The following is a 16,117-nucleotide window of genomic DNA, read 5'->3' as shown; positions in this document are numbered from 1 at the left end:
GGGAATATAATGTTCTTTCTGTCAACAAGTGGCTCATGTAGAATGTTCAGATCACCAGGTTCGAGGTCAGATATTGGAGGCCAATCCGACTCCACCCAATGCTTCTCACGAGCTCTGCTGTCCCACATACACAGAAAACAGGAATGCTAGGTGTATCTACGTTGCTGACCAAGAAGGAAACAGACAATTTTAAGGTCAACACAGATGATCCAATTGTGCTTGTGATATTGCAATAGATCAAAGACACTTCATGTCTTCATATTCTTCACGAAAACAAACTGAATGGCCATTTGGGACTGCACCAAATAAATTGCCATTGTGGAGGAGGACACATTTCAATCAGTGAACAATCACAATTCAGTTGCATTCTAGATTGGAATTCCCATTTCCTCCATTAAACCATGTATGTTATGGCAATACACAAAGCCACCGTCACTTCGAAAGTACTGCAGAAATGCACTTTCTCTTGATCAAAAGTAGGATAACTTCTCTCCTTTTTCAAGCAAACTTTTCTCTTGCAGTCTTGATGCTAGGAGTTCTGAAGCCTTTTTGGATAGTCCCAAATCTCATGCCAAATCATTCAACTCATTCTAATCAAATCCCTTACGAACTGAGTCATCTTCAATTTCAAAATCTTCATCTTTGCTCTCACTTAGTTCTTCACTATACTCCTGTTTTTCAAAAGAGAACAGTTCAGTGAAAACTGGCACTGGGATTTCAGCTGAATGAGGCACTGGGCATATAGCTGATGGTAGACTAGGATACTCTATTTTACATTTATTTTTCTTGTTATATCCCAACGTTTTCACTATACAAAAGTAACAGTCACTTGAATGATCTCTGGGTTCTCGCCAAACCATAGGTATACCAAATGGCAATTTATCATGTGTTCTCTTCATCCTCGTCCATAAACTCTCGACACACTGCTTGCACACCTTGTGAGGTGCCCAAGGCTTATCTTATTCACCAAGTTTTACTTTCAGATATGCAAAATAGGCTTGCTTGACAAATGCACTGATGTTTGTCCTTTGGGAATGCTGAAACTGCTACAGCTAGAACAAAATAAATCAGGGTTGTTTAGGGACTTACGGCAAGAAATAGCAGAGGCAGACATGATCTGAAGAAAAGGAAATAAGTATATATGTAAATAAAAAAATAAAGTCTGCTAACTCCTTGTATACAGACAAGAGCTCAGACTACACTTCGGAATACAATTCACTATATATAGAGCAGCACACAACCTCTCAACACACTGTCTCGTGTGTAACTGAAAACCTAGACAAGTATGAACCTGTCGCTGGCCTCCAAGATCATCCCCCACCCTCCCCACTCGAGGGAGGTTTGCTCTCAGCCAATAGGAGAGCACTAGTGCTTCCTTTGATCCAGGCTCAATCCAGCCTAGAGTGGTCGCATTAAGATAAACGGTAGAGAAAACCTTGATGTGTTAGAAGAAAACTAACTGCAGTTGTGAAATCAGCATGCCTATTTAAGTCTAAAATAGCTGAAAAATCGAACTCAACAGAAATTGTTAAAAATTGTTTACCTGTGTTATTTATGCATTCATTGGTTGCTTCTTGTATGTGCACTGACCTGAGATCAAACCCACAACATTGGTGTATCAGGACGACTCTCTGCTAACTGAGCTACTCAGCTAGAGAGCTGTCTGCATTTTTTTCCCACCTAACATTCTCTCTTGAATGTCTATTCACATCAGCTCTTCTAAAGCTTCCTCATTATTTTTAAATTACTACATTGTATTACATTGTATGACTGTAATCGTCGGCAGCCGTCCGTCTCGAGAGACGATGGTGTAGCTTCTTAAGAGTCTATCTGCACCACCGAGAATGGCTGTGCAGTCCGACTCGGGAGTGACACGGTATCTGTCTCCTCCCGTGTTGAATCGACATCTTGCGATGACGCTGAAGCTACAGAGCCTGGGCAGGGTAATATGGAGGGTCTGCTGTTGCCCATGCAGCAGACCCCCCCTCTCTTCGCAGCTGAAGGATCCAAGGGAAAGACGGAGTCGATACAGCTTGGGTTCAGGTGCGCCGCAGGAGTTGCCGGTGTTGACTACAACGTCAAACCGCCTTAGGGACTCCGGCTCCGGATTTTCTGTCGGGGTTTACTCCCTTAGCCTTTCCCCTGAAGAGGTATGCCGCAAGGCAGCGGAGGTTTTTTGGAGTCAGAGTTTTCCTTCTCTGATGTAATATAGCCTTGTAATGAATAGGTTGTTTATAGTTTGGGGGGATTATAAATAAAGCTTGAGTGAAAACATATTTTATGCAAAGTTATATGAGTATATCCTAAGATAAAAATATTTTGTAATGTGTCAAAAATTACATACATTTAAAATGTTGTGAGATTGCTAAATTGCCTTCCAAAAAGGCTATTGCATTTTCTCTTCCTAGCCCCAACATATGAGAGTGCCTATTTTCACCTGCACTCACTGACACCAAGCATTACCCACTTTTTCCATTTTTGCTAGTTTAATAGGAAAAAATTACTATCATGTTTTAATTTTCATATATTTATGCACGAAGTTGAATTATCTCTTTATATATTTATTGGTCAGTGTATTTCTTTTTCTGTGAACTACCTTTTCATGTACTTTGCACTTCAGTATGCCGTCTGTTCCTCAGACTTTACCTGCCTTTCCTGATTTTTATGGAGTTGGATAGATACAATGATGATAAGATTAGTAACAATTGTAGATTGACATGATTGTTGTCACCTAGCTGGCAGAAGAAATAAATATGAGTATTTTGTAATCATCCTTTGGAAATTTGCTATTAAAAAAAAGTTTGCTTGAAAGTATTAAGATTTTTTTGTATCAGATTGCCCTTTGTGGGTACACACAAATTTTATTTTCTTGGGTCTCTATAGTAATAGAAATACTATGCTTCAAGGAATAAGGACAACATTTAGTATTAACACAGCCATCTTGCTGTACGTATTTCTTACTATTTTTTTAAGGGCATACGGGAGAGAATCAAGTCTTATTTCTCCTGGAAAATTTCGTTTCTGCAGGAAAAGTGTAAGCTATAACCTTAGATTTAGTGTTTGTATCGACGCCACTCTTTTTTGGCATCAGTACATGTATGCCTAAAATAACATGAAGTTTTGCAGAATTTTCAAGTCAAGAAAATGTAAGTCACTAATTCTAGTTAACTTTTGCCATATTGCTTATATTTTTTAACTTGTTCTTCAAGAAAACGTTATATCAAATATCAGTCAACTAGTATTTGAATATCTACTGTGGCTCACTAATACTGTGCTAAGCATTACTAAATCAGTTCAAAGGGGTGTGAAAAATCAGATGAAGGATCAGCGTGGCTTGAGAGATGGCTATAGGATGGTTAAGCAAAATGAAGCAGAAGATGTGAAAAAGGATACCTCAAAATACCTGCATTTCTCAAAATATCTGTTTTATTATGCCTTTTCACCTGAAATTAATACATTACTGATCATACATATAACCCTTTGCCTATGAACTGTTTCCTTTTTTAAAATCCGTTTTCTATTCCTTTCAAAAAGAAGATATCCCTTTTAAAAATTTCATCTTGTTCATGATGTGAAGCCTGGTTTCAGATATCATCATTAACATTTATTTATGTTAACATAGAAAAATTATTTGTACCTTAGATCCTCAGTTTCCTCATCTGTGAAACACAAAGTAGTACTACCTTAGAGATTTGTTTAGAGTATTAGAGATAGTGTATAAAGAACATGGAGTACAGTTCCTCCCACAGAACAGTGCTCAATAAATAACTTCAAATGTTATTTTTTTCATTATCATCGTCATTACCATGACTGCCACCATTGCCACCACCGCCACCACCGCCACCACCATCACTAGCTATTGTGGTTCATCTAATAAAATCATCGTATTCATTTTCTCTCTGTGACAGTAGAACAGTGCTAACTACACAATAACTATTGTACTTCTGTGTATTCAATTTCTAGTGCTGCTGGGTGACTTAAAACAAATTTTCTCACAATTCTGGAGGCTGGAAATATTGAGTTGGCCAAAAAGTTCATTTAGTTTTTTTCCATAAAATAAAAGACACATTTTTCATTTTCACCAATAACTGTATTGATTTGGATATTTTGAGTATATCAGCTATTTCCTTCATGGTATAATGTTGATTGTTCTAATAAACGCCTTGATTTGATTACTATCAACTTCAACTGGTTGGAGCATCATCCAGGAAGAGATCTCCAGCACAAAACTTTGCAAACCATTTCTGACACGTTCAATCAGTCATAGTACCTTCTCCATACACCGCACAAATCTTTTGCGTATCAGTTGCATTTTTACCTTCCTTGAAATAACAAAAAATAATATGCCAAAAATGTTGCTTATTTTCTTCCATCTTTAATATTAGAATAACTACCAAAAATCCAATTTTGATAAGTTTTCAAAAAATTTACACTGATATGATAGCTGTCACAATACATTCTAACAAAATTGTTTCAAACGAAGTTAAAGACAGCTAAATGCTACTAGAGCCATCTTATGGAAAAAAACAGTTGAACTTTTGGGCCAACCCAATATAATATCAAGGTGTCAGCAGAGCCAAGCTTCCTCTGATACTTTGGATAGAGTCCTTCCTTGCTATCTTCTGGTGGTGGCTGTCAGACCATGGTGTTCCTTCCTTGACTTGTAGCTGCATCACTTCAATCTGTGCCTGTGTCATCACACAGTATTCTCCATGTGTGTGTCTCTATCTCTTCTTATAAGGACACATACATCTCATACTGGATTAACATCCACCCTGATAACCTCATCTTAACTAAATCTGAAAAAAATTTCAAATTAGGTCACACTTACAGATGCTGTAAATCAGGACTTCAGTATATCTTTTGGGGAGGGGGGGTACAATTCACCATAACATTATGGGAAAGTATATATTTGGCATATTCAGGGGAAAATATCTTTCCTCTACAGCAGTGATTTTGAACCATTGTACTGGAGGAATTTTTAAAACATGCAATACCTGACTCTTAGTCAGGGCTACTGATCTCTTTTCCCTTAGACTGTTAAATAAAAAAATGACAACAGCCAATATAACAATAGCCATATGGTGTAAATGAATCAAAATTATACCACACTGAAGATTAAATAAAAAAACAAAATTATATGTATTTTTTGTGAGATTGGCAAAAAATATATTTTTGATGTGCTGCAGAATTTTAGTAATTATTTTATGACTGCCATGAGATGAAAATCCTTGAAAATCTCTTTTCTAGAGATCAGTTCTTTGTTCTTTGAATTGGAGATTGTGGTTAAAGTTGTACATACATTGTGACATTTTCTTTATTATCTTTCCATTGGTAGAGATACCCTATATTTAGAAAATAAAATAAGTCTACCATGTTCTTGTGAATCTCAGACTGAAAATAGCTTATTAAAATATACAGGGATATTTTTATTCTTCCAATTTAGAAATGTGCTTTGTAGCATTATTGAGTACTCTAGATATTTTATATCTCTGCTTAAAGATACTAGTGGTTTAACTTTGTCCTTATTCTTATAAACTGAAACCTATTTGAAATCATTTTTGATAAAATAATTAATTTTTCCTTTTGTTTCCTTTAGGAAATAGCACACTCCCAGGTAAAACAGGAGGCTGTATTGCTACATGAAAAACTGTATGAGTTAGAGTCCCATCGAGATCAAATGATTGCTGAAGACAAGAGCATGGGATCTCCAATGGAAGAGAGAGAGAGATTACTTAAGCAGGTAGAAAGAACAAACATACTTATTTTAATATGTCAGGATTTGATAAATGTGTTGATTTATTTTATTTAAGGCATATGAATTGAACAGAAAGCAAATACTTTGTCTTAAAAAAGCAGTGAAAAGTGAGCTTCATCTAAATTAATATGAACTATTTGACCCAGAAAATCTAGTAAAAGGCATTCCTCACATAAACTGTTTTTTGACTTAAATCCTTATTTTATATGATGTTCATGCATTCTTTGGCCACTTTTTTCATGTTTTGGATTTTTATAAGGAACTTAAAACTCTTCTTTATTCGTCGGCAGCCATCCGTCTCGAGAGACGATGGTGTAGCTTCTTAAGAGTCTATCTGCACCGCCGAGAATGGCTGTGCAGTCCGACTCGGGAGTGACACGGTATCTGTCTCCTCCCGTGTTGAATCGACATCTTGCGATGACGCTGGAGTGTCCTCTCCAGTGAAGCTGAAGCTACAGAGCCTGGGCAGGGTGATATGGAGGGTCTGCTGTTGCCCATGCAGCAGACCCCCCCTCTCTTCGCAGCTGAAGGGTCCAAGGGAAAGACGGAGTCGATACAGCTTGGCTTCAGGTGCGCCACAGGAGTTGCCGGTGTTGACTACAACGTCAAACCGCCTTAGGGACTCCGGCTCCGGATTTTCTGTTGGGGTTTACTCCCTTAGCCTTTCCCCTAAAGAGGTATGCCGCAAGGCAGCGGAGGTTTTTTGGAGTCAGAGTTTTCCTTCTCTGATGTGCCCTGACTGGAAGATCGAACCAGCGACACTTAGCTCGCAGGCCGACGCTCAATCCACTGGGCCAAACCAGCCAGGGTGTCTTCTTTATTAGTTAGTAAATAATTAGATAATCTTACTGAAAATCTATTCCATTATTTGTTTTGGGCTTCATATTTAGAAAATGAAGTGTTCCATGGCTAATGACTTTTTGTGGTTATTAATATCAGTGCCTCCATGAAGTGAATGGAATTAAAATCTATGAAATCACAATGTCATTAGGTCATGTCACATGTATTCAGTAGCTTTCTTACTACACCAATGCTGGCTTTAATTTAGTACTAAGTTACATTTAGCCTGTTATTTATCCTGAGATACCCTAACTATAGGGCCCTTAGGAGAACTGCATATGTATTTGAGAAGAGGTCCAGTTATGAGCCTACAAATGGGACACCTTTGTGGTCTTAGATTGAACACAGTGGGTTTAGAAGATCTTAGGGATCAACTCAGGAGGTATTTAAGTGTTAATCATTCTAGAAAGGTCTTAATACCTAGAATCTCTATAAAGTTCCTTGGAAAGAGATCTTTGAAGGCAGGAGAGAAGTGGTCTTGGGATAGGATTGCCAGATAAAATACAATAAATTTGTATTTTAGATAAGCAAAGAATAATCTTTTAGAATAAATCGTAGGCAGCCGTCCGTCTCGAGAGACGATGGTGTAGCTTCTTAAGAGTCTATCTGCACCGCCGAGAATGCTTGTGCAGTCCGACTCGGGAGTGACACGGTATCTGTCTCCTCCCGTGTTGAATCGACATCTTGCGATGACGCTGGAGTGTCCTCTCCAGTGAAGCTGAAGCTACAGAGCCTGGGCAGGGTGATATGGAGGGTCTGCTGTTGCCCATGCAGCAGACACCCCCTCTCTTCGCAGCTGAAGGGTCCAAGGGAAAGACGGAGTCAATACAGCTTGGCTTCAGGTGCGCCGCAGGAGTTGCCGGTGTTGACTACAACGTCAAACCGCCTTAGGGACTCCGGCTCCGGATTTTCTGTCGGGGTTTACTCCCTTAGCCTTTCCCCTGAAGAGGTATGCCGCAAGGCAGTGGAGGTTTTTTGGAGTCAGAGTTTTCCTTCTCTGATGTGCCCTGACTGGAAGATCGAACCAGCGACACTTAGCTCGCAGGCCGACGCTCAATCCACTGAGCCAAACCAGCCAGGGTATTAGAATAAATATATATATGGATAATAGGTATATTTCATATTGCATGATATATATGAATTGTAAAATTTATCTGAAATTCAATTGTAATGGGATTGCTAAATCCTTCATGCCTACCTTGTGCTGGGGTTTGTATCCTAGGTGTTTATGCAAACTCATTCAGTCCTGAAGACATGTTACCCTCATTAGCACAGAAATATGTCACCACCCTTCCTTTGAGGACTTAACGAAACTTCGTGAATAGTTTCTTAATGATATTCCTTTTAAATTCAAAGGTTAAATTTTAAGAAGTTTCAAGAAAGAGATGAGATTTGACATTTTAATACAAGATAACTTAGAAGGAAATTCTCTTTAAGATAGCCTAACAGTGAGTAATTCTTAAAATACTATTTTTATGCCTTTTTAGGTTAAAGAAGATAATCAGGAAATAGCTAGCATGGAGAGACAGTAAGTACATTTATACAAGGACATTTGTATTCCTTTCTCATCTTTTAAATTTTAAATGTACAAGAGGTGTATATTGTTACAGTAACTTTTGGTGGTTCACATTGATAATATTGATGCAACTTTCATATTTTCAGCTTTCACTATATTTCATATAATTCACATATTTAAAGCTTACAATTCAGAGGTTTTTTAGTATATTTACAGAATTATGTAAGCCTCATCTCAATTTTAGAACAGTTCAGTTACCCCAGTTTTATATCTCACCCCTTAATCATTACCCATCTCATTCCCCATCCAAGCTCTAGAGATCCACTCTTATTTTATGTTTCTGTAGATTGGTCTATTCTGGACATTTTATATAAATGGAATCATATAATATGTGGTCCAGTGTGGCTGGATTCTTTCACTTAGCATAATGTTTTCAAGTCATCTGTGTTGTAGCATATATCAGTATTTCATTTCCTTTTATTGCCAAATATTCCATTATGTGGATATACCATATTTATTTTTCTGTTCATTCATTAATGGACATTAGATTTTTTCTATTTTTGGCTATTATGCTGTTATGAAATTCATGTGCAAGTTTTTGTGTGGACATATGTGTTCACTTTTCTTGGGTATATACCTAGGAGTAGAATCAATGGCTCATATAAGAACTCTATATTTAATTTTTTGAGGAACTGCCAGACTATTTTCCAGTGCAGCTGCACCATTTTACATTCCTACCAGCAGTGTATGAGGGTTCCAATTTCCTCATGTCCTCACCAAAACTTGTTGTTATCTTTCTTTTGATTATAGTCATCCTAGTGGGTGTTAAGTGATATCTCATTATGGCTTTGATTTACATTTCCTTGATGACTAACAATGTTGACTTCTTTTTCTGTACTTATTGGCCATATGTATATCTTCTTTGGAGAAATGTCTCTTCAGATCCTTTGCACATTTTTTAATTGGGTTATTTATTTTTATTATTAAATTTCAATGGTTCTTCATTTATTCAAGACACAAATATTTTAACAGATAAATGATTTGCAACATTTTTGTCCCTATCTGTAGATTTTTTTTTTTTACTTTCTTGATTGTATCCTTTGAGAATTACAAAAGCTTTTAAATTGGATGTCTTATTTTATTTATTTTTTCTTTTGTTGTTTGTCATATCTAAGAAACCAGTGCCTAATCCAAAGTCACAAATACTTATGCTTATGTTTTATTCTAAGAGTTTTTAATTTAGTTCTTATATTTAGATGTATGATTCATTTTGAGTTAACTTTTGTATATGGTGTAAGATGGAAGTCCAATTTTATTCTTTTGTTGTGCATGCCCAGTTGTCCCAGCACCATTTGTTGAAATACTTTTTAACAAATATTGTTATTCTTTCCCCATTTAATTGTCTTGCACCTTTGTCAAAAATCAAATATAGCCCTGGCTGGGTGGGTCAGTTGGTTGAAGCATTATCCCAAACACCAGAAGGTTACAGGTTCAATTCCTGGTCAGGGCACATACCTAGATTACAGGTTTAATCCTCAGTTAGTGCGCAGGTGGGAGCCAACCCGTTGGTGTTTCTCTCTCCTAGCAATGTTTCTCTCCCTTCCTCTTTTTATAAAACAAAAAATATGTTTAAAAATACCCTTGGGTGAGGATTAAAAAATTCAATTATATATAGGTACAAGGTCTTATTTCTGAACTCACAATTCTATTTCATTGCTATATACATATATATCTGTCCTCATTCTAGTGCCACATTGTTGTGATTACTATAGCTTTATAATATGTACAATTGTTTTCTGTTAGAATTTTAACCCATATAATCTTCTACTAGTGGTAAATTATCTCTTATTTTCTAATTTTTGAGACTAATTTGCAAACTTAGTTCAGTTTAAACAAACCTACAAAAAGAAAGTTATTAAATATTTTTCACTTTCTTATTGTTTTAAGTCAAGCTCAAAAAATCTAGGGAAGCATCTGCTCTTGAAGTCAGACAACCTAACATTCTCAGCATATACTTGCAGCCAAATGTGAATCATGAAAAAATGATCTCAAAAAAAAATTTCTCTCTAAATGTGTTGTATTATCCACAGAATAGGGCATATTATTTCTAGATGTTATTTATGCAGCTTAGAAAAGATTTAAGATTTTTCTAGAACATCATCATTAAATGTTTTCACCAAATAGCTATATTATGTATCATAAATTTATTAAATAACATTTTCAACAGGTTAACAGATTTAAAAGAAAAAATAAATCAATTTAATGAAGAAATTAGACAACTTGATATGGATTTAGAAGAATACCAAGGTAATTTTTCTGATATTTTTTATAACAAATATTGACAGTTACATAGCAGTATTGATACAGTGTTAATTTGGGCCTCGGGGACTATTTACCTAAAATTTATTATTTAATTCTTTGACATCACTAACATTAACCACTAAAATACTAAACTATAATACTAAATATTATAATTAATATTAAATTATTTAAACCAATTAAAAGCCTGAAATAACTGTAAATGATCATATAATGATAGGAAATGTATTTTCTTTGGCAAAGCAGTTTTTCAAAAAATGAAGTAAAATGGTTTCATGTTGTTAGAGATTTCTATGCTATACTTTCTCAATATAGTCAATTATTAATTAACTGGGTTAACTGGTAGAGTTGGGAGATCAAGGATCAAGTCACACATAATCCAGAAAGAAATAATTTTCTAGGGGACCCAGTAATGAGGTTTTTTCTGACAACCTTCCAGTTTATACTAGCAGCACAATTTGAAGAGCCAAGTTAGGAACCAGAACACTTGGGGAAGCCTGGGATCTAAACAAGTAGAAATTCTGTGGTGGGGTTTTGGGATCTATAGTGTATGTATAGTCAGGGGAAGAGGTTGGGTATTACAGTTTCATAACCAGCTTCTCCCTAGTAAGGGGTAAGGGACAGAAAGGTGAGTTTCTTGTGGCATTTTCACCATAGATTAATTGCAAACCAGTTAGTATGCTCTTGGATTATCAAGAATTGATAGTATATTTTTATGAGTTAGGTGTTGCATTATAAACAGTGTGCCTGTATATGTATATCTATTATGGCTAAAGAAAAATTTCTAGCAAGGAAAAAGAATATTTTATTTCTGAACTTCTTTACTTCAGTTTTAAAGTCAGTGCATTATTTATGTTTTCTTTATTTATGAACAATAGAACTAGCTACTATTGATTACTTACCTGATCTTTGTAAAACTCTTTGAAGAATTGTAACACCCTTTGCACTTGCTGAAGTTCAGAGAAGTTATTCAAATTGTCACAACTAGTAAGGGATGAAGTCTAAATTTAAAGCAAGTTCACTTTGACTGAAAAATTTTAGTTCTGTTGCCCAAACGTAATCTTGGCTTTTTGATATGAAGTTCTGCATTTGTGAAACAAATATATTCTTATGAAATGCTTCCATAGTTTTATTTACAAATGGCTACTAATGCCTTTAAATAAGGCATCTAAAGGCAGACAAACTTTAAAGCCCAGTATTTAGATAAGTAAACTTACCTGTGATTTCATTTTCTCATCTACAAACTGAATATAATCATCCTATGATTATGAATATTGAATGGTATACATAGCAAGGTAAGCTCCCAATGTTAGATGAACATCATGTTTTCTTTTCTTATTGCTTTTAATTTATGTATATATAGTATTCTAGATTTTCTTTATTAATAAATTTTTCTGGGAAATTGGATGATCTTGATTTTAGATACTTTATAGGGTGCATTTTAAATAATTTTCCTTTTTATAAATGTAAATTTCTAGCAACATTCAATTGATTTTTTAGTAAAATAACTTATTTGGGGGTAACAATAATTGCTAGTTCTAAGATAAATAGAATGCTTTGAATTTTATTTTTATTTATTTAAATTATTTTTTATTGATTTTGCTATTACAGTTGTACCAATTATTCCTTCTTTACCCCCCTCTACTGAGCACCCCCCACTACATCAGGCCATCCCCACACCATTGCTCATGTCCATGGGTCATATGCATAAGTTCTTTGGCTACTGCATTTCCTGTACTGTACTTTACATGTCCATGGCCATTCTGCAGCTACATATTGTACTTCTTAATCCCCTCACCTCTTCACCCATTCCCCCACTCTCCCCTCCCATCCAGCAACCATCAAAATGCTCTCTGTATCCATGATTTTGTCTCTGTTCTTCTTGTTTGCTTAGTTTGTTTCTTTTTTTTAGATTCAATTGTTAGATATGTGTTTATTGTAATTTTATTGTTCGTCGTTTTGATCTTCTTTTTCTTAAATAAGTCCTTTTAACATTTCATATAATAATGGTTCGGTGATGATGAGAATTCCTTTAGTGTTTTCTTATCTGGGAAACTCTTATCTGCCCTTCAATTCTAAATGATAGCTTTGCTGGGTAGAGCATGCTTGGCTGTAGGTTCCTGCTTTTCATGACTTTGACTATTTCTTGCCAATCCCTTCTAGCCTACAAAGTTTCTTTTGAGAAGTCACCTGACAGTCTAATGGGAGCTCTCCTGTTGGCAACTAACTGTTTTCTCTTGCTCCTTTTAAGATTCTATCTTTATCTTTAACCTTTGGCATTTTAATTATGATGTGTCTTGGTGTGGGCCTCTTTGAATCCATCTTGTTTGGGACTGTCTGTGCTTCCTAGACTTGCATGTCTATTTCCTTCACCAAGTTAGGAAAGTTGTCTTTCATTATTGTTCCGAATAGATTTCCAATTTCTTGCTCTTCCTTTCTCCTTCTGGCATCCCTATGATACAAATGTTGGAATGCTTGAGGTGGTCCCACAGGCTGCTTATCCTTGTTTTCTTGGATTCTTTTTTCTTGTTGTTCTTGCTTCCTTAGGTTCTGAATTATTGACTTGATTCTTGGTTTCACCCACTCTACTGTTGTTTTCTTATAAATTGTCCTTTATTTCAATTAGTGTATCTTTTGTTTCTGATTGGATCTTTTTTATGCTATTGAGGTCCTCACTAAGTTCCTTGAGCATCCTTATAACCAGTGTTTTGAACTCTGCATTTGATAGATTGATTATTTCCATTTTGTTTAGCTCATTTTCTGGAGTTTCAATCCTTTCTTTCATTTGGGCCATGTTTCTTCGTCTCCTCATTTTGGCAGCCTCACTGTGCTTGTTTCTATGTATTAGGTAGAGCTGCCATGACTCCTGTCATAGTATGGTGGCCTAATTTAGTAGGTGTCATGCAGTGTCCAGTGGCACAGACTTCTCTGTTGCCAAGCTGGGTGTTTAAGGTACACCTTCTGTGTAGGTTGAGTATGTCCTCCTCTTGTAGTTGACCTTGATTGTGTTGACAGGTCAATGGGAGGGAATTATCCAGGCTAGTCAGCTGCAAGGACTGGCTGTGACCACTGACCACTAACCTCTGCCCTCTTTAGAGGATCACCTTTGCTGGGGCAGGGTGGTGGTGCTCTGACGTGGTCTGTAGTTACAGTTGTACATTGAGTGTACAGGCTCTGGGGTTTCCTGGGTGGTGCAGGCCAAGGTCAGCCCCCACCTGTGTTTTGCCTGGGGCCACCCTGCATGAGTAATAAAGCAGTCTAGGTGGCTTCTACTTGTACTGGGCTTGAAGATTCTCAGGCAAAGCCAAACTGTGAACCTAGGCTGGCTGCTGCTAGTGCTGGGCCTGGGGCCACTTAGCAAGAGGTACAGGGGCTGGGGGCTCACTGAGGCTGGCTGTTGCTTGCTTGATAGGATGTATGAAGTTGTGAAGCATGAGCCAAGACCCGCCATTCACATGGAAAAGTCATGGTTCACAGTTTGGCTTGGCCCATAAGTTGGGTAGGAGGGAGTCTCAGGGGATCTCCAGGGCAGGGCACACAGTGTTAGCCTGGTTGATAGAGTCTCAGATATGGCACCAGCTTGCCAACTTTGTGGCTCTGTGAGGGGAATGCTCAGAAAATGGACAATGGCCTCTGCCCACCTTTCTGACTAAAAGAAAATAGTTCTTCATCCCCTGCCTTGGTGCCAGAGACTTCAGTTCTTCCCTGTATGCCACCAATGCCTATCAAGCTGCCACCCCAGTGCTGGAACTCAGAGGGAGTGAGTCTGAGTAAATCTGTGTGTGGCTTCTTTTTTTAAATGTATTTATTTATTTGTTTTTCTATTTATTTATTTATTTATTTTTAGAGAGAGGGGAAAGGAGAAAGAGAGGGAGAGAAACATCACTGTGTGGTTGCCTCTCACTCACATCCCCAACTGGGGACCTGATATGCAACCTAGTCATGTGCCCTGACTGGTGTGTGTGGGTTCTTTAAGGGGAACAGCTTGGGACTCCAGAAGTTTCTTCCACTGACTCAATCATGCTAGCTTTTGCAGCCATAAGTTATGGAGATTTATCTTCCTGGCACTGGAACCCTGACCTGGGGGAGCCTGGTGTGGGGCTGCAACTCCTCGCTTCCGAGATATCCCTCCCAAATTTTTATCCACCACACATGGATTTGGGACCAGCCTGTTCTGTGTCTCTGCCCCTCCTACCAGTCTCGATGGATGTGGTTTCTTTAATTTCATAGTTGTCAGACATCCATTCAACTTGATTTCTGATGGTTCTGGATGATGGTTGTTCTATATTTTAGTTGTAGTTTTAATATGGTTGTGCAAGGAGGTGAGTTGTGTTTATCAATGCCGCCATCTCGACAGGAAGTCCCACTTTGAATTTTAGCTTCTTTTTTTTATTTTGTAACCTTCTTTGTTGTTTTTGATTAATGTAGAAAAAGACAATCTGTAATGTAATAGCAAGAAAATGTTTATATATAAAATATATGATACATAAATATTATTCATATATTCATATATATATCATTGCATTAGTTTTTTATTTTTTTGCCACACTGATCATTCTGGATTATTAGTACAACGGCAAAGGGTATTTTGTTAGAAGGTTACTTGTTACTTCAGGACCTCATTATTTCTTGCCTGCAGTAGCCTCCTAACTGGTCTCCCTACCTCCAGTCTTGCCCCTCTTCACCACATTACTGACAGAGTGACTAATGTAAAATGTGATTCTGTGTCATTCTCCTATTTAATGCAGGTCCCCATGACTTCTAAGATAAAGTTTAAGAATTTTTCCATGTCATTTTAGTCCCTTTGTAATCTGGTCTATACTTTGTCAGTGTCCTCTCCCACCCCTCATCATCTCTATGCTTACATTTTAATATAACCTACTTGTGGTGGCCCACACCTCACCCCTTTTAACATACATCAGACTGTTTCCGGCTCAGTCCATTGCTCCTCCTATTTGTTCTCTTGTCTTATATGTTCTTTCCTGTTACTGCCATTACCATTTTCTTATTTTTAAGATCTAGCTCAGGTATTCTTTCATTTAGTATAAAAACCCTAACTTCTCTCCCTAACCTACTTCTGGACTGAGCTAAGTGAGTGACCTCTGTTATCAGAGCATATTGCATATAAATGCATCACTGTATTGATCATATTATAGTAACAATGTCTACCCAGGTGTATGTCTTCTCCTTCAGGCTCAAAGATCTAAAGGATAAGGACTGTGTCTTTGTCTTACTGGGAAAGTAAACACTCAGGGTCTGTGGAATGAACTAAACAGTCCTATATTTTAGCAGGGAAAGAATTATGAAATGAGCTAAAGTAAAAGTTGGGCTCTAATCACTTCTTTGGGTCCTTTAGTTCTTTGGATATATGTTTACACTTTTTATCAAGAAAGTTTGATTAATTAGCAAAGGTTTTATGAATTCCTAGAGAATTTCTATCCTGGATTGATGATTTCCAGGAAATTGTTAGATTCTTATCTACGTCTGTTTTATCGGTAGTCCTTGACTCAAAATTTTGGATAATCCACTTCTTGAGATGTAGAGGATAATCAAATTATTTTGACTTTGTGGTTCGTACTTATCTCTGCCTCTGGTTTTATTCCCTCTGGCCCTCTTTATTAATTTCATAGATGCCACCTGGTTTCTTCCAGTTATAGTACCTGTTTTTAATCCAACTGGGCCAC

The 16,117-nt window shown here is 37.0% G+C and overlaps 1 protein-coding gene across 1 annotated transcript in view; it reads left to right on the top strand.

The window, feature by feature from the left end:
- IFT74 (intraflagellar transport 74) overlaps positions 1–16,117 on the top strand; it is a 104,430-nt gene that overhangs the window by 36,652 nt on the left and 51,661 nt on the right. Inside the window, exons 11-13 of the mRNA XM_090275790.1 lie at positions 5,600–5,743; positions 8,086–8,126; positions 10,342–10,421. Of these exons, the coding sequence (XP_090131916.1) occupies positions 5,600–5,743; positions 8,086–8,126; positions 10,342–10,421 (265 nt within the window). The remainder of the gene's footprint in view (positions 1–5,599; positions 5,744–8,085; positions 8,127–10,341; positions 10,422–16,117) is intronic.

The sequence above is a fragment of the Furipterus horrens genome, unplaced genomic scaffold, assembly GCF_987537825.1.
Source record: "Furipterus horrens unplaced genomic scaffold, mFurHor1.1.pri manual_scaffold_4, whole genome shotgun sequence".
Lineage (NCBI taxonomy): Eukaryota > Metazoa > Chordata > Mammalia > Chiroptera > Furipteridae > Furipterus > Furipterus horrens.
Note: the sequence above shows the minus strand (reverse complement) of the source record. Positions and strands in the feature narration are given on the sequence as shown.